Raw genomic sequence first — 17,971 nt, 5'->3', positions numbered from 1 at the left:
ACCAAAGCATCAAAACCTGCAGCAATGTCTACATTAGCCACTGCTGATCTGATTGTCTTCCTTAATCCATTCAGGAAATAGGAAGCTAACATTTCATTGGAAAGCCTATTTGCTCCTTCCAATCTTCTAGAGAGAACCCTGAACTTCTGAGCATAGTCCTCTACTAGCATTTCTTTTTGTTGAAGATCTTTAATTTTATTTATGATGTCATTGGCTGTTTTCTCCCTTCTGAACCTGGCAAGAAAACTATCTCTCAAAGCATCAAAGTTTCCAAAATGTCCCAAACCATATTGGCTAAACCAATCCATTGCTGAGCCTTCTAGGAGGGTAGCAGCAAACTGCCTCTTCTTCACCTCTCCCCCATAAAGTGTGTCATAGCCACTAGCCTCCCACCTTGTTTGGAATTGGGCTACATGGCAGTCAGGGTCCTCCTTGGGTTTTCCCCTAAACTTTGCTGATCTCACCTTTGGGTTTTGTGCTGGTGGATTTTGAGGATTCATTGCTGCCCCTCTAACTGGCCTCCTTGCTAAGACTGGTAATGGTTGAAACTGCAACCTTCTCCTACTACCCCTAATAACTCTATTCAACAAGGTTCCTCCAAGAAAAGTCCTGAAAGTGCTTGAGAATACTGGTGGATTTTGAGCATCCCCAACACTTCCTGCTTCTGCATTAGCATTTGAATCACCATCTAAAATTGGAATACCCAAATCAGATTCAAATTGTACCGAACCTGTCGGAATCCCTTCTCCTTGAACAGCATCCACAAACTGATCATGTACTTCTTCCTCATCATCAATATCCTCTGCTTCTTGATCCACATCTTCTTCCAAAACAGTTTCCAATGGTCCACTTGTCCCTGGAGGAAGTTCATAATCGAACTCATAATCATCATCTTCTTTATCATTCCTGCTTGTTAAAGCAGCATCAGCATCTCTGGCCCTTAACCTTGTATAGTATCGTCTTGAATTCCCCGAATTATCTTCAGACATCCAAGGCTAGCGGTCCTCTGAATATGTCATATCCTCCTAGAACTCACGGCATTCGAACTCGCAGGATCGCCAATGTGTACATGGCCCTCTAAAAGGTTCTGTACAAGGCATTAACAAATAATACTCACTCAACACCATTCAGAGCACATCAAAGCACAAACTTTGATTCATCACTCACGACAGCATAATGATTGCACAAACATCAAGAAAGACATAATAGACACTGAGCAAAGACATAGCAGAACTTCTCCTTCATTCATTAGCGATGAGAATCAATGTTCCATCAATGTATTCCCTAGATACAACTGTCAGGGTAATAACTACTCGGTTCAGATCCCAAAAGGTATATCCACACGTAACTAACCCCCAAGCCCTTTGACTAAGGTCTAAGAATTACATAAGAAAGCCCTAACAGTCGCTCTTGCCCCTCATCTGACAAGCCTTCACTCCGTGAACGCGACCTCTCTTACATTGTGAAATGGCAGTTCTATCTCACATTGTGAGATGCGAATGCATTTCACATTGAGAGCTATACCCATTTCACGAGATAAGATTTTTTAGTTTCCTTGTGCGAGTCGTGTCATGATAAGATAAACTATCTTTAATAAAGCAATCCTGAGATTTCTAGTGCTAACGCATATAGGATCTCATACCGTGAAATCAAAATATATCTCATGCCATGAAATGCTATCCTGCACTTTCACTCATTTTCCAGTGGAGCCAACATAATGATTTTTTGAGTGGTTTGGAGTTTGATTTCCCTACTTAATGAATCTAGAATGGTTGTGCCTATCAAAAGGAATGTAATGCAAGTAGCAAACACAACCAATGGCTCCTTATTTTGTGATTTTATGAAAGAACAAAAAAAAAAGAGTATCAATAATTTCTAACTCACAATAGCAAAACTGGTGGATAAAAACAACAAAATCCAAAGAAAACCCAAGTGTTTCTTTCCCTGAAGCATTACCAAGTACTCACACACACTTTAACACACACAAAATTTACAATTACCCTAGTTCCCTCACTTCCACACAAACCTTATCCACATTGTACTTCACAATGCACTTCCAAAATGCAAAGGCAACGATGAAACTTGCATAGTGGGAGTTGGAGCTCTAGGAAGATGGAAGAAACAATGGTGGTTTCCTCGACAATGGTGCTAAAAATGGTATGGCCTACAGCATCTCCCAAGAGAACTCCACACATTCACCAATGGAATAAGCAGTAGATAACAACTGTCGTAGGTACTTATCATGTTCCAAGCTCATGTCCCTTGATAATATCCAAGCTCACTTGTAGAAGCTCCAATCCTCCAATCTCCCCCGCCACTCTGTCATTGCGGAGTCACTCACACCACAATGCAAGGCAACTGTTAGATATCCGTAACGCCGCTACGGGCGTTACCACGAGAGGGGACGGCCTCTGGCTCACCACCCAGCCATAGAGGAAGAATGAGGATTGCCCCTCATCCCCCAGGCTATATAGTGTGTGGCGTTACCACGAGAGGGGACGGCCTCTGGCTCACCACCCAGCCATAGAGGAAGAATGAGGATTGCCCCTCATCCCCCAGGCTATATAGTGTGTGGCCTGCCGTCCACACTAGCCTGGCCGCCCATGACTCCGCATGGGCGTCCTCTCCCACTGAACCCCGGATATGGCCATCCGGTCTGCCGTCGGTCATCACAGGCATTACAGCCTACGTGACATTACCCCCCCCTTAAGAAGAGTTTTCGTCCTCGAAAACAAACTGGGGAAACAAACTGGGGAAACCTTTTGGAAATTGCACTACGGCGTTCCCAGGTAGCTACCTCCTCATCCCTATCTGTCCATTTAACAAGTATCTCCTGGTACACTTCATGTCGGGTCTGTCTATCACGATACTGTAGAATCTTTTCAGGTTTATGTGGTATCTTTGGTGGCTCTATCAAGTCCACCAAAATCTCTGGAGAAACTGCGTTCTCTAACCCGTGAACTGATTTCTTCAATTTACTGACATGGAAGACAGGATGGACTTGAGAACTCTCCGGTAACTCAAGTTTATATGCTACGTCCCCAATCTTCTTAAGGATTTTAAAAGGACCACAATATCTCGGAGAAAGTTTATCACACTTTCCCGTTTTCATGGTTTCTGACTGCGCAGGAACCTTGAGGAATACAAAGTCACCTTCTGCAAAGGTCACCTTTCTTCGTCCTTTATCCGCATAAGTTTTAGCGCGATCCTGAGCGCTACGAATGCTCTCACGTGCGGCTCTGAGCATATCATTCATATCTTCAAGGAAATCCTTGACAGATTGAATCTTCTCCTTTTCTAGGCCTACAGCCATTGGAGATCTCGGCTGGAATCCATACATTAACATGAATGGTGTAAATCCAGTTGCTGAGTGTTTGGAGCTGTTATAGGCAAACTCCAGTAAGGGTAAGTACTCTTCCCAACTAGATTGCTTCTTACTAACATAAGAACGCAACATATCCTCTAGAATTCAGTTAACTCTTTCAGTTTGACCATCAGACTCCGGATGATCTGCCGTACTCATACTCAGAGTAGTATCCAGCTTTTTGAAGACTTCCCTCCAAAAATGACTGTTGAACTTTCTATCTCTATCCGACACTATATCTGCGGGCAGGCCATATAGCTTGTAGAGATGTTCAATAAAGAGTTTTGCCAACTCTGGCGTTTTTGAACGGTTTTCTTCGTGGCAATAAACTTTGCCATTTTAGTTAACCTGTCCACTACCACCCACACCGAGTCATTCCCTCGACTCATCTTGGGTAAACCAGTAATGAAATCCATGGAAATGCTTTCCCATTTCCCTTGAGGAATCTCCAGCGGATGGAGTAGTCCTCCAACCTTAAGATGTTCATGTTTATTGACCTAGCACTTATTGCATTTCAGCACATAAGTCTGGACGTCCTTAAACAAACTAGGCCAATAAAACTGTCTTTTTACTAGTGCATAGGTTTTCTGAATCCCGGGATGACCCGCACTTGGACTATCATGACTTTCTTTAAGAATTTGGGCCCGAAAGTCACCAATAGTTGGTACACATACTCTACCCTTGTAGAGTAAGTACTCGTCGTCAATGGAGTAATTAGCATATTTCTCCCCCCGACGAAGTTTATCACTCCCCTTTGAAGCCGTGGCAGTCAAAGGTGATGAAGGGCCTACGTCAGAACTCTCCGGTTCCAAACTATACCCAGAAGACACGGCTAGTCTCTCCGGACTAACTCTCGCTTCCCTTCCCGTTGCACCTTCGGCCAGTCTCTCCGGACTAGCAATACATGTCAACGAGGGAGGTGGTCGCGTCTGTGAAGAAGTGCGTACGCATACAGCGCGCCAGACCTCTGTAAAAGATGGATCGTGCTCACATAAACCACGTAGGGACTCCAAGAAATCATTCTTGAAGACTGTGAAACTAAGTTCATTAATTTGCGGCATGCGACTAAGTGCATCTGCCACCACGTTATACTTACCTTTCTGGTAACGTATCTGAAGGTCAAACTCCTGTAGAATCTCTGCCCACCGAGCTTTTCTACCCTTCAGTTCATTTTGACTTGAAAGCCATTTCAGACTTTCATGGTCCGTCCGGACCTCAAAAGTAGCACCATATAAATAGTGTCTCCACTTTTTTCAGTGCGTGAACTATCGCTAGTAACTCTCGCTCGTAAGCCGAGTAGTTACGCTGCGCACGATCTAACTTTTTACTCTCAAATGCAATTGGGCGTCCCTTTTACATAAGTACGGCCCCAATGGCCTCATTACTAGCGTCTGTTTCCAAAACAAACAGCTCATTTGGATCGACAATTGTCAAAACAGGTGCAGCTGCTACGGTCACCTTGAGCTTGTCAAAGCTCTTCTGTTGGGCGTCCCCCCAACTAATGTTTTTTGTTTTTGACTGTAACTGGTCAGTCACAACGGAACTGCGATCTTCGTGTAGTCCTTCACATACTGTCGGTAGAACCCCGACATGCCAAGAAAAATCTGCAGTTCCTCAAGATTCTTCGGCGCTGGCCATTTAAGAATAGCCTCTACTTTTTCTGGCTCCATCCGCGTACCATCGGCAGATATAATATGGCCAAGGTAGTGAATTTCTGTTTCAAAAAATTCACATTTGCTTTTCTTTGCAAATAATTTGTGCTCTCGCAACAACTTGAACACTAGACGCAAATGCTCTATGTGTTCTTTCTGTGTCTTACTCTACACAAGAATATCATGTAGGAAAACTACTACAAATTTTCCCAGATATGGACGTAAAATACTGTCCATCAGCGTCATAAACGTCGCTGGAGCATTGGTTAGCCCAAATGGCATAACCAAAAATTCAAAATGCCCGAAAAACGGGTCCTAAATGCTGTCTTCGCAACATCTTCTTGTTTAATTCTAACCTGATGATACCCAGATCTCAGGTCTATTTTTGTGAAGTATCTCGATCCATAGAGTTGATCAAACAACTCATCCATGCGTGGCATCGGATACTTGTTCTTAATCGTTATCTGATTAAGAGCCCTATAGTCTATGCACATCCGCACAGATCCGTCCGCACAGATCCGTCTTTCTTCTTTACCAGAAGAATAGGTGATGCCCACGGACTTGAACTAGGCCGAATAAAGCCTTTGTTCAAATATTCCGTTAATTGTTTTTCCACCTCCTGTGCCTCGGAGTGGCTTAATCTATAAGCAGGTTTGCTTATAGGTTTTGATCCTGGCATAACTTCGATGCCATGGTCTACTTCCCTAGATGGTGGTAAACCATCTGGTAAATCATCAGGAAAAACATCCTGAAATTCCTCTAATAAATTTGTTAAAGTATCTACGTACTTTTTCTTTAATGTCTCATTCACCTTGGATTTTTTCTTGTTTGAATCACATGCATGCCAAACAGGGTTTTCAAACAGTGGGTCTCGTCCAAGGTTATTTTGTTTTTCTTGTTTGTCTACGCAAACATCATTTATCGTTTCGTCTATGGAAACAGAATTCAAAAGAGGGTAACAAGCATATACCTCTGCTATCTGGTCTCTGTGGACCGCTGTACACAACTCCATGGAGGAAATAAGTGGTGTGGCAGGGACAGTACGGTCGCCCTGCAGGGTGATGACTCTACCTCCATGCTCAAAACATAGCGTATTATGTAAGTAATTCCGAGCTAGACTAGGGCCCAAGCCATACAGCCACTCCCTGCCTAGATATACGTCTGCTCTGGCTAAGTGCATGACCTGAAAGTCAAGCGGAGCCTTGTAGTCCTGCATAGATAATGGGACCCCCAATACTACGGTATTCCATACCATTTTGTCATATCCGTTGGCTAGGCCAACAGTATACTCATGATCACTCCGAGTCTCAGTCAATCCCAATTTCTTGACTAACGAGTAGTTCAAGAAGTTGTGACTAGCTCCATCATCAATAAAAACTGTGACTCTACGGCCACCTATGGTGCCATGACACACTGTCACCTCTCTGAACTCTGCGGAACTGAGAGGGAGTCTCTGCACTGTATGCAACTGCCTAGAAGATTTACCATCTTTTTTGGTCGTTGCCACTCGTGCTGGCTTTAGGCTTTGGACACTCAGCCTTCATGTGTCCTACTTCATTGCAATTAAAGCAGCGATTTTCCTTTCGCGCTTTAATATATTGCTCTTTCTTTTGGTTTTCGGTGTCTCTTTTTTTTCTGGATGGTTGCGGTTTTTTAGACCAATGACCACCCTGTCCTTCCTGGTCCGTCCTATCCCCTTGTTTGTCACTGCGGAACCCTTTTCTTTTGAGGCCTGACCTCCTCTTTTCACTACCCTCGGCCCTGCTAGAACCACCACGCGCACTACGGCGCTTGATGTCATCGAATATCTGTGCATATTGAATTGCCTCTGCTAAGTCTTTAGGCTGTAGGGGTTCTACGTACTCAAGGTAATCATCTTTGAGGCCTCTCTTAAAGCCTCGCAATGTCTGGAATGCATCGATTCCCTTTAGCTTGAGTACTATCTCCCTGTAGTTTGAGATGTACTGAGTTAGGGATTTGTTCTCCATCGAGCACTTGTCCCATAACTCCCAGCTTCTCTCTGCCTCATTAACAGGCAAAAATTCTTTTCGAAACATTGTTTCAAATTCCGTCCAAGTGGCAGGGCGAGTTGTCAAACTCATCCACCACTTGTACGCTTTGCCGGTTAATGAGAGGCTAGCCTCTACGGGCTGTATACGGCTAGGTTGCTGTCGCAGCGCATGCAAATCTGACCACTTCGCTAGAAACATATTGACTGAGTCCTTGTTTCTCTCCTTTTCCTCGCCACCACTTTAAGTCTTTTAACAACGACGAAGCTGTCGCTACGGACGGCCCCGCAGGCGCATCGGCCTGTATTCCTGCAACCACTGGCGAGGCTACGCTCACCCGTGCCGCAGGAGCTCGGCTACCACGAGGAGTCGGAGTATTAGCCGAGGCGGCTGTCAGTGCATCTAACCGTGTGGAGATGCTCTGTAGCATCGTGACTAAATCAGCCTGGACTTTACCCATAGTGTTCAATTTGGCATTAAGATATTTAAACAGTCCACTAGAGAGCTCCGTCTCTGTCAGGACATCAGCAGGGTCCAATAGGTCATAGTCATCGTCGTCATAATCCAAGAGGTCCTCCTCGGTCCCCTTGGCGACGTCAGTGTTCATGTCCTCTGGCTCATCGGCCAGAAAGGGGTCATCAGCCAATGCGGCCGCTGCGGGCTCGTTGGGTCCTAAGGCAGGGTCAATAGACGAGGAGGGCGCTGGCGGATCACGAGTGATCGATAAGCGCGCTCCGGACCGAACAACGGTCGGGCGTGTACGACCTGACAATTCGGTCGGGGTCAAACCCGCGACCGAGGACAAGAGACTGGAAAAACCTAGAGAAGTAAAAGGCGGTGGGGACACACTACGCCTAGCAGACATTTTTAATTCTTGCAAAAAATAATGCGAGAACTCGGAAATTACTAAAAAAAAACGCTAATAAAAATGAGCAATGGTGGAGAGAGATTAATAGTCACCCCCCTTTACGGTCGCCTGTCGAATTGTTGTGCGTTGCGGGCCTCTACCAGGATGCTTCCGGGATGCTCCGATCCACGAGAAAAATGCCTACAACTTATAACAAGAATTTAAATGATCGAGAGGTGCCTTGCCGGGATTATTTCTTGCGGGAATTATTCTCCTCCCCAGCCGAGAGAGAGCGTTTGTTTGAATTTTTTATTTTTAATTTTTTCTAAATTGAATAATGAAAAAATATATATATATAAAAAGAAATGGTTTTTTTTCTTTTCTTTTTTCTTTTCCTTTTTCTTTTGGTTGTCTCTGGCCGCTGGTGGGCGTCTGTCGTCGCCGGCTGCTCTGATTTGGTTGGCCACCACCCCTGGGGCTGGCCGCCGTTGGCTGGCCGGCGCGTCGCCGCCTGGCTGGCCGCCCATGGCTGGCCGGCGGGCGGCGGCCGTCGCCGCCCATGGCTGGCCGCCTGGGCCTGGTTGGCCTGGGTGCTTGGGCTGGCCGCCTAAGCCATTACGTGGAGGGGCTGCAGCCACCCAAGCTCGCTCACCTCCACACGCTCCCACTTCAACGGGTTTCTTCTTTACGCAGGGCGCCCCCAGTTGAACGTGTACGCCTCTTCGCTCACGCAAGTCGGCGCTATAGCAGGGCTCTGCGCTTGTTATTCTCCACGCAGAGTTGTCAGTTTCAGCTACTAGGCGGCATTGGGCTTGCTTCGCTTCAGCAAGGAAAGGCCCCCCCTTGCACAACAGCGCCAAGCCCCCCTTTTGCACAACAGCATTACGAGAGGTAGGGGCTGTTGTTCGCCCCCCCTCCCCCCACACACAGCATAATCGTATCTCGTGGGACTCAATTGCTAGCAAAGCTTTGAAACGCCATAGCCACGGCGCATCGAAAGCAGACAAAGAAAGCTTGAGAGGTGCGAGCTGAGAATGTTCGCCCCCCCCTTCATTAACGTATACGTGGGACTAGCCGGGCTGGTTTTCGCCGCCCCACCCCCACACACACAGGTTTCGTGGGGTTGGTCTGCGCCCCCCACCTCGACACACAGGCTTTTTCTTTTGAAAACCTTCAACGCAGAGTTTTTCAAAGCGATTCAACGTAGAAAAAAAATGAAAACAAACAAATTTTTCTTACCTCGATGCTGTGTGTGACGGGAAGAGAGAATGAGAGAGAGAGATAGAAAGAGTTCTTCCCTTCAAAAGTCTTGGTCCTCCTTCCTCCACACATTCCCTTGTGTAGATAAGGGTGAGGAGATTGTGGATGAAAACCATTGAGTGGGCTCCGGTCCCCCGTTCGCGCGCGGACTCTCACGGTCCCTTTGAACCATGCTCTGATACCAGTGTTAGATATCCGTAACGCCGCTACGGGCGTTACCACGAGAGGGGACGGCCTCTGGCTCACCACCCAGCCATAGAGGAAGAATGAGGATTGCCCCTCATTCCCCAGGCTATATAGTGTGTGGCTTGCCGTCCACACTAGCCTGGCCGCCCATGACTCCGCATGGGCGTCCTCTCCCACTGAACCCCAGATATGGCCATCCGGTCTACCGGTCGGTCACACAGGCATTACAGCCTACGTGACAGCAACCATCTTCTCACTCTCCCACACACAAGCACAGAAGAGGCACATGCACTAGAGTATACTCTCTCTCACACACACATACACAAGACTAAGACAAGAGCTCTCATAGAACAAAGGGGGATTGTGTCTTTCCATTATGAGAAATTGCCAAGTTATACACAACTGGCCCTTATTCACACTTGGATGCCCAAAACTTACGGTTGGCCGGTATCTCATAATGTACAACATTTATAGTGCTGTTTACATAACAAGTATTAATGTCCTCAATGGGAGGAGCATCTTTGTTAATCCAATCTTCAAGGAAGATCAAAGAGAACATAGGTGGTTGTTTGGAATCCAAATTGATCCATGTAGTAAACAAATTTTTTAAGAGATAGAAATATTAGAATGATGAAGTAGAGGTTGAGGAACCCACTTAAGAAGCACGAAAAGAAGATGTTGATCCAGTTGAACAACTAGAAGAAGGGTCAAATGAATGTATAGTAATTGAACAACTAGAACTTGATCCAGAAGAAAACACAACGGGCTAATCCGGAATTCAAAGAATAAATAGGAGAACAACTTTCAACATAACCACCTCTAATGCTAGAAATAGGAGAGGACGATATGAAAAAACTACGTTCTACTCTTACACAACAAACGGGGTTCCACCCATTGACAAAGATATAGATGGAGATGTCTTTCTAGAAATAGATATATTTGGGGACATGGATCTAGTTGAGGATGAGAGAGTCGATGAATATGATGAGCTATAACATCATATTTCTTTTTTATTTGACAAGCAATATATATTTTCATAATAGTTTTCTTGTTCGGGACCATTAATACAAGCTTTGGCACACAATTGTCATATTAATTTCTTATAAATATTGCTACATATATCTTTGGATTTGTTTGAAAAGTAACTAAAAATTAGGTTGATTAGAACTATGAGAACTAAAAACACTTGAACTTCTTTTAAAAATCACACCAAACAAAAACCAAAAAATTAAGGTTTTTGACACTTGTATTATTGACCTTTATATAGGCATTGACATCGACACATGTATCAATGGGTGTTTTAACGCTAATATGGAATGGTTTTCTAGCCGGTTACTTTCAATGATTTTTTTGATTTACCGTCGAAGGCTCAATATCTTGTAGTAGTGTATTTGATTCTCAATGGAAGCAGTACCTCATTGACGATGCATTCCCTTGTTTCCAAGATGAAGACATCGTGAGATGAGTTAAAGAAGGGAAGGATATACGGCCCCATTATTTTATTTATTTAATTTTTTCTATGTACACATTATTGAAGGATTTAATTTGGTGCATGTATTTTCTTTGTTCTATAGGAAATATATATGTGAAATAATAGCCCATTATTTCATTTATCTAATTTTTCTATCAAAGGATTTAATTTTAATGAGATATGTGAAATAAGGCCCCATTATTATTATTATTATTTTAATGTATACACTATTGAAGGATTGAATTTGGTACTTGCATTTTCTTTGTTTAGTAGGAAAGAGATATGTGAACAATGATTTAATTAATAAGAAGATATGGTTGTCTCAAAAGTAATATTTTATTGTGTACGCTTGAGCTTAGAATGGATAAAGGAATAATATTGCTATAATTTAAACTAAAAGGAGGGGAGAGAAAGAGAGTATACACACATATGTCAAAATTAGATGGGTATTTTTATAAGGTATGATGTTAGACCTTAGTGTATGTTTTTAGCTATAAAAAATAGATGTGAGATAAGGTTAGAATACACGACTCTTTTTGTGAGAAAATAACTAAGAGTACTTTTTTTAACTAGAGAAGGACATGAGTACTTCCTTTTATACAAGGACGCGAGAATTTGCACTTTCTAAAGAAAAAGAAAGAAGAGGAGAGCCTCTACATTTATGAGAAAAGAACTTTATTTTACAAGAGGACATCACTCTTGTAAGCGTTTAAAGTTGTGAAACTTCATAGGCCAAAGAAAATTCTCTACTATCATAAGGGGGTGGGGGGAGGACCCACTTACATGGGTCGATGTGTGTGCATGTGTGTGAATAAAAATGGGTCGACACACAAACACATAGATTGTGTAAATAAATTTTGCCAAAAAAGTTGTAGTATCTATCCTCTTGATAAACCTAGTTCATCAAAATATAATGAAAGATGAAAGTACGGATGTAAAATATTATCCTTAAAGTTTTTCAATTTTAGACGAACTCTATTTAATAATGTATTCATAGCTTTGATTATAAAGTCACTGCCATAGCTTTGATTATAAAGTCACTACCATAGATTTTATTATAAAGTTGTCACTACCATAGCTTTAATTATAAACTCACTACCATAGCTTTGATTATAAACTCACTACCATAGCTTTGATTATAAACTCACTACTACCATACCTTTATATTTACTTGCTTTGATTATAAACTCACTACCATAGCTTTGATTATGAACTCACTACTACCATACCTTTATATTTACTAGCTATTATAGTAGTAGGATGAAGCTATATGAATGGTAAGAACCTTGCTCATTTTATCCAATTACCATGCATCGGGGCACCTTTGCTCACTCTATCTAGTTACCATGCCTCGGTGTGGGCACCTTTTCTCACTGTATTTCACAACTTTGGTTATAAAGTCATAGCTTTATATGGAGCTATGTTTTAATAACTATTGCAGTAGGACGAAACTTACTCACTATGCCATTTACCATGACTCTTATGGTTGGTATTGTCCTTCCTAAGAGTCTTAGAATCATTACCGTCGAGACTACTCAAAGGTGCAATAGGTGTGGTGGTGAGTTCGACACCTATTCACTTTGGATAGAGAAATCTTTTGGGGTCATAGGATCAAAACTCCTCTACAAGGAGGATGGCAAACCTCATGCCTAAATAACTAACTCACTTCATGATTTTTTCTACTATTACCATAAAAGCTTCAGTAGATCCCTTGACTCCTTCAACTCACCTTAATTAGAAGCATCATGCCTAGCATATCTTATAGGCATGGTGTAATAAAACCATCAAGGGCACACTCACCCCACCGAGAAAGACTGTCTACTGTTGCTGATCTATATTTAAATAGCCCTCATTCACCCTTTGAGGGCACCTCAAAGTGCATGGTGGATGACTCGGAGAGCATGCAACAATGCTGCACCACTTTCCTTCATGCTTAGATTGTTGGACCTTTCCTTTGGCAAAGCTACTTGTGGTAGTACAAGCCTCCAATGTTTTCCGCTAGCTACAAGAGTGGCGAGCCATGGAGGGAGCCCCATGCTGCCTACTCCAATTCTACATCATATAAGTTACCTCCTTGGAGAGATGTAATCGGCTTGTGTGTTCATGATCTTTTCTTACTAATTTAAGGATCTTTTCTTGGGAAAACAATTGAAGTGCTAGCTGCTATAATGGACTATTGAAACTTGGATGAGCAGGATGTTAATCTATCTACACATTCCAAAGTAGAAGGCAAATGGCTCAAACTGTAGATGCCATTATTATGGTAAAAGAAGGCTATAGTACTCGGTGAAAATACTGATAGAAGACAACTTCCACAAAGAGAATAAACCTTATTCACGAGAACAAATGTTACACCTTTATACAAGTCTCCAAGTAGCATGGAAACTAAGAAAGGGGTAACCTTTCTTCAATTTTTTGTGTACATCAAAATGAGATAGGATTACCACACTAACTCTTGAAGGCAAGGAAGGGTCCCTTGACAAGTTGATCTTATCCTTTGTGTGTGGGGGGGGGGGGCGCAAAATACCATGCATGTCATGTGGATGAGATGTTTGAGCGTTGATGATCTAATGGAAAAAATCATAGCTCCACAGAGACAAGGCCGATCAAAATTCTGTCACCATAGATATTTTTTAAATATACCAAAGAAAATTCCTATGGAGTTAGAATTTTCATACTTGGTGTCACACCCACAAACTCTCTAGCAGCCCCATCAAGAGTAAACATTAAATATCAGAATCCGGCAACCTACGTAGTATTACATGCAAATTCAATCTGGCTCAATAAGATCCCCAAGCAAAAAAAGAACAGAACCGTCAATGTACGAAAAAACCACAGTGAGCAATACTGACAAGCCCTAATTTTGCTTCAATTTACTGCAATTAGGGTGTTGAAAGCATCGTCGCCCCCTCCCACGGTCTTATCACTCGGCATCTGGCCATCGGGCTGCAAACAAAATTACAAAAACAGAAGGATTATGCATCAAGCTAATATAATCAAAATAAATTACCTTAGAGCATTTGAGGGATACCTGAATTCCATGCTCTAGGCAGAACAGTTCCCAGCAGAGGCGTTGCCGATCTGGATGCTGGCTTGGCCGATATGGATGGAGATGCACTCTCTCATGCATACTGCGCTAATTGAAAGGAAGGAGGGAAAGCACGAATGCTCAGAACAGATTTTGATAGTCCTGACTCCTGCTGGCTGTGTGAGCGACGATTTTGGTGGAAGCAGAGAAATCTATGCTTTCTGCGCTCTCTGACAAATCTCTGGTTTCCATGGCTCAAGCGTCGCTCACTCCTTCTGGGAAGCCATTCGAAAAAACCATGGTAGCCGTGGCCAACACTCTGTCGAAGCCGCTTTGATACCATGGTGGCCGGCAAACGGAGACTCTTGCAACTGCAGTTGGGAAGGAGTGGTGTGCAACCCATCTTCTGGCCGAATCACCAGCCTTGAGATATTCATCACCCCTTTACTTCCCCTCGGACATGCCTTACCATCGTATAAAGCGTTGGCGCAGCACCAACCCATAGACCAATAAAGTTTCCCTCGCCTGTGCGCGCTGTCGGAGTTGCAAGTCTTGACGCCGGGTTTCGACATTGATCGTAGGTTCAAGGTTTCGCCATTTGAGAGCCTGCCATCTCTAAGATCTACGCAGATACATGGATAGCACCGTGAGGCTATTGCAGTTTGGATCCGCGAAAAGGTACATGGTAACCGTTAAATCAACTCATTTCGATTAAGGTTTTAAAAAAACAATCGTCTCATTTCGATTAAGGTTTCCACTCAAAGATTAAAAAATGCCATCAACTAATAAATAGAATTTCTTTTTCCACACGTTGTAGGCCCCTATTGGAGTAATTTTGGATTTGGTTCATTGAGAGTATATGAAGCTGAAGAAGACTAGATTAACTTATGGAAATTCTTGTGGAAATCTACCCATGGATCTAGTTTAAGATAAAGGTTTTACCACACTAACATCATCAACTTAGGCACCTGTACTTGCATAAATCCTCTGAAAATGGAAAGGTTCAACCGCGGGCTTTTTCCAAACACGGCTCAATGTTGTCACATCTTGACTAGGCCAAACACATGGGCAGAGGCTATCCGTTGCAAAGAGAAGCTACGGCGAGGGGCCTGCACAAGCTGGTAGGAGGTCACAGAGGCCTATAAAGCAAGATGCTGGTCCAGCATGCTGCACAACACCATCTCAGAAAACATAGGATTGACCAGCACAGTAGGCCGCCATGAAGAAGATCTTTTGCCTTTTCGTCCTTTTCATTTGCTCAGGTATTCATCGACATGGCGCACATTTCCATGCTAATTTGCGAGTATTTTCAAGAGTTCTCACCGCTCTATCTCTGTGTTGTGTTTTGCAGGCTGTTTTGTTGGCGCTGTGAACCTTCATATTACCAACAGTTGTGGATCTACGGCGGTGTGTGCCAAGTACTGGAGCCCCATGAACGGAGTGGGAGGGGGCTGCTCGGACCTGAGCCCCGGCGCCAGCTGGGATGTGACCGCCACGTCCGCCTGGGCGGGCGCCACCGTTTGGGGCGTTGCGGGAGTTTGCGACGGTCCTCCCCACACCGGCCCGCCCAGCGGCGTCACCCAGTTCGACATCACCGTCGATGGCAACGACGCCCAGGACAGTTACGGCCTCTCGGCGGTTGCGGGCTTCAACATGGGCATGTCCGTCAACCCTTCCAATCCAGCCTGCCCCAGCCTCGACTGCGCTGCTCCAAGCCAGTGCCCCAGCTACGCCTCCAAAACCTGCCCCTACGGCTCTACCGACTACAGCATCTACTTTTGTGGGTAGTGATGACTGTCTGTCTCATCACGAATTACTTCCATTACCATTATTAGATCATTAATCTAAATAGCCTCGTAGGGATTTGGACCTTGGCCCTAAATTAAATGCTAAACTTAAAAATAAGACTCCGTATGCTCTCGTTGTTATGGAACCAACTACACCAACATTAGACCTTCACTCACTCCTTTTAGTGAAAGATGATTTGGCTGCATGGTCTAAATCTACCCTCTACTGTCCATTCTACTTTCTCTAATATGTGCTGCCTGTTCTATGTCTATTGTCCTCTCTACTCTACTCTCTTCTCGCTACTCTACTATCTCTAATAATAAAGTCTATAATATACACTCTAGTCTACTCTCTCTACTACCTCATATTCTGCGAGTCTGTCCCTTCAACTCTCTTATCCTTGGTCTTATTGTTATGGTAGGGTTTCAATCTATAATCTTAAAGCTGTGCTACTATGTCTATTGTCCTCTCTACTCTACTCCCTTCTCCCTACTCTACTACCTCCCCTAAATTTTATAACATGTACACTCTAGTCTCTACCCTCACTGGTACCCCGTATTCTATACGTTGCTCTCCATCCTTGGTCTTATTGTTGGTTATTGGTCCTATTGTTCGGTAGGCTGCGATCTATAGTCTTAAAGCCATATTTACAATCAAGATAGTATGTATGTGGTCCTCTCAACCCTACTCCCTTCTCCCTATGCCTACATTTCTGGGCACAATGTACTTGGGATGTGAATTGGATAGTCCATGTTGGTACCAAAATGAGAGGGCCCTACGATGCTTTTTTTTTTGGTTCTGATCACTTAAAAAGTGTTCACAAGGACTTTTTTTGGGGTTTTGATCACTTAAAAGTGCTCACAAGGACTTTACAAACAAAGAAGGGTGGGTGTTTTACGGTAATTAAGAAGAGATCTTTAATGCCCCAAACCATTTTACTATGGGAAGCATGCTCTTGTGTCACTAAAGATAGAAGACATACAAATACGCGTGTAGGTACTTTTGAAAGGTAGCTTCATGATGTAACTCTTCAACCAACCTACCTGCTCAATTATCTTATTCAATTTTATTCAAATCCATAAACACTACTATACACCTCATAATTCTAATACTCCTCGATAGTCCCTGTTGTTGCACACTTGCATTAGCAGCAGCAGGGGTTATAATGAGGCTTTGAGATATTTTAAAAATTCAATATACTACTTTCCTCAAGATTTTTTAGGGTAATACTTCACAGGAGGCCACTTAGTCAAGGGAGCTCATTATAATAAATCACCTTGCCAACTAAGGGTTATAAATGAGGCTTTGAGATTTAAAGAAAAAACATTGATATGCTGCATTCCACAAGTTTTTTGAGGGTAATGCTTCACACAAGGTCACTTAGTAAAGGGGGGCTCAATATAATAAATTGGATTACTAAGGGTTATAAATGAGGTTTTGAGACAAAAAACGAATCGATATAAAACTATCCTCAAGATTTTAAGGCACCCATTAGCCTTACTAGTCCAAACAACAGCTCTTCAATTGGCACAAACTCGAGTCCTAACATACTTCCAATACCATATACGAGTTCATCTTCTCGCACACATCTTCTGAGGATATCCTCCCTATCCAACTTGTATAGTTCTCCCATAAATAGTTGATATGGTGCAGCCAACTTAATAAGCCGACACATCTTATCCTTGTTCAAGTGTTGATCTTGTGGAAAACCATAAGCTAGGTACTCGGCTATTTTCTCACTCCACTCAAGTACCATATCAATCTTGAATAGACATGCATCTGGAAGGTCATTGTAGATTCTCCGTTTGGAATCCTTGACATATGGTCTACCAGATCATGTCGTGATCCTTTCCTTACCATGATCATAAAGTCAAATTCCAAAAGTAAGAGTAACCAATGTGTGATCCTTCCCGTGGTGCATATCTTGTTCACGAGATACAATAAGGCTTGATGATCCACAAAAAATACAAAATTATTGGCCACAACAAGTAATGTTTGTATTTCTTGAGAGTATATACCATGGCCAACCCTTCACGTTCAGTTGTGGTATAGTTGATTTCTACATCAATTAATTGTCGACTGGCAAAGCAAACTAGGTAATCCAATTTGAATTCCCAGGTTATGCCAATATGCACCCTATAGAAAAATTTGATGCATCAATGTGCACATGGAATACAAAGTCCTAATTTTGTGGTCTCAAAATCAGTGCACTAGCCAGTGCCCTTTTCAATTGATCATATTATGCTTGTTGGCACTCTTCAATCTATTTAAAGACTATGCATAGTTTATACAATGGTCTGGCAATTTCAGCATATAATATAATGAATCTTTGATAGTACCCAACATGTCCCATAAACCATTTCACA

General features: G+C 43.1%; 1 protein-coding gene and 1 long non-coding RNA gene across 2 annotated transcripts; one reads left to right on the top strand and one right to left on the bottom strand.

Moving 5' to 3' along the window:
* Positions 1–13,400: 13,400 nt before the first annotated feature.
* Positions 13,401–13,852, bottom strand: LOC147639110 (uncharacterized). The gene is made up of 3 exons (XR_015263417.1): positions 13,821–13,852; positions 13,642–13,735; positions 13,401–13,537 (listed from the first exon to the last, which is right to left on the bottom strand). It is a non-coding gene; the product is annotated as an uncharacterized LOC147639110 (long non-coding RNA).
* A 1,093-nt stretch (positions 13,853–14,945) lies between these two features.
* Positions 14,946–16,672, top strand: LOC147639109 (pathogenesis-related thaumatin-like protein 3.7). Its single transcript, XM_086787462.1, has 2 exons — positions 14,946–15,079; positions 15,169–16,672. The coding sequence occupies exons 1-2, from the start codon at positions 15,037–15,039 to the stop codon at positions 15,603–15,605; spliced, it is 480 nt and encodes a 159-aa protein (XP_086643588.1). The 5' UTR covers positions 14,946–15,036; the 3' UTR covers positions 15,606–16,672.
* The last annotated feature ends 1,299 nt before the right edge of the window (positions 16,673–17,971 follow it).

Source organism: Cibotium barometz, chromosome 4, assembly GCF_041138505.1.
Source record: "Cibotium barometz isolate CiBa-2024 chromosome 4, ASM4113850v1, whole genome shotgun sequence".
NCBI classification, from domain to species: Eukaryota; Viridiplantae; Streptophyta; class Polypodiopsida; order Cyatheales; family Cibotiaceae; genus Cibotium; species Cibotium barometz.
The sequence above is the reverse complement of the archived record's forward strand: the minus strand, read 5'-3'. Positions and strand labels throughout refer to the sequence as shown.

Excerpts from the sequence above, each read along its gene's own strand:
- LOC147639109 (XM_086787462.1), top strand. The coding sequence starts at position 15,037 with ATGAAGAAGATCTTTTGCCTTTTCGTCCTTTTCATTTGCTCAG. Across the intron at positions 15,080-15,168 it reads CGTCCTTTTCATTTGCTCAG|GCTGTTTTGTTGGCGCTGTG; the intron begins GTATTCATCGAC and ends TGTGTTTTGCAG.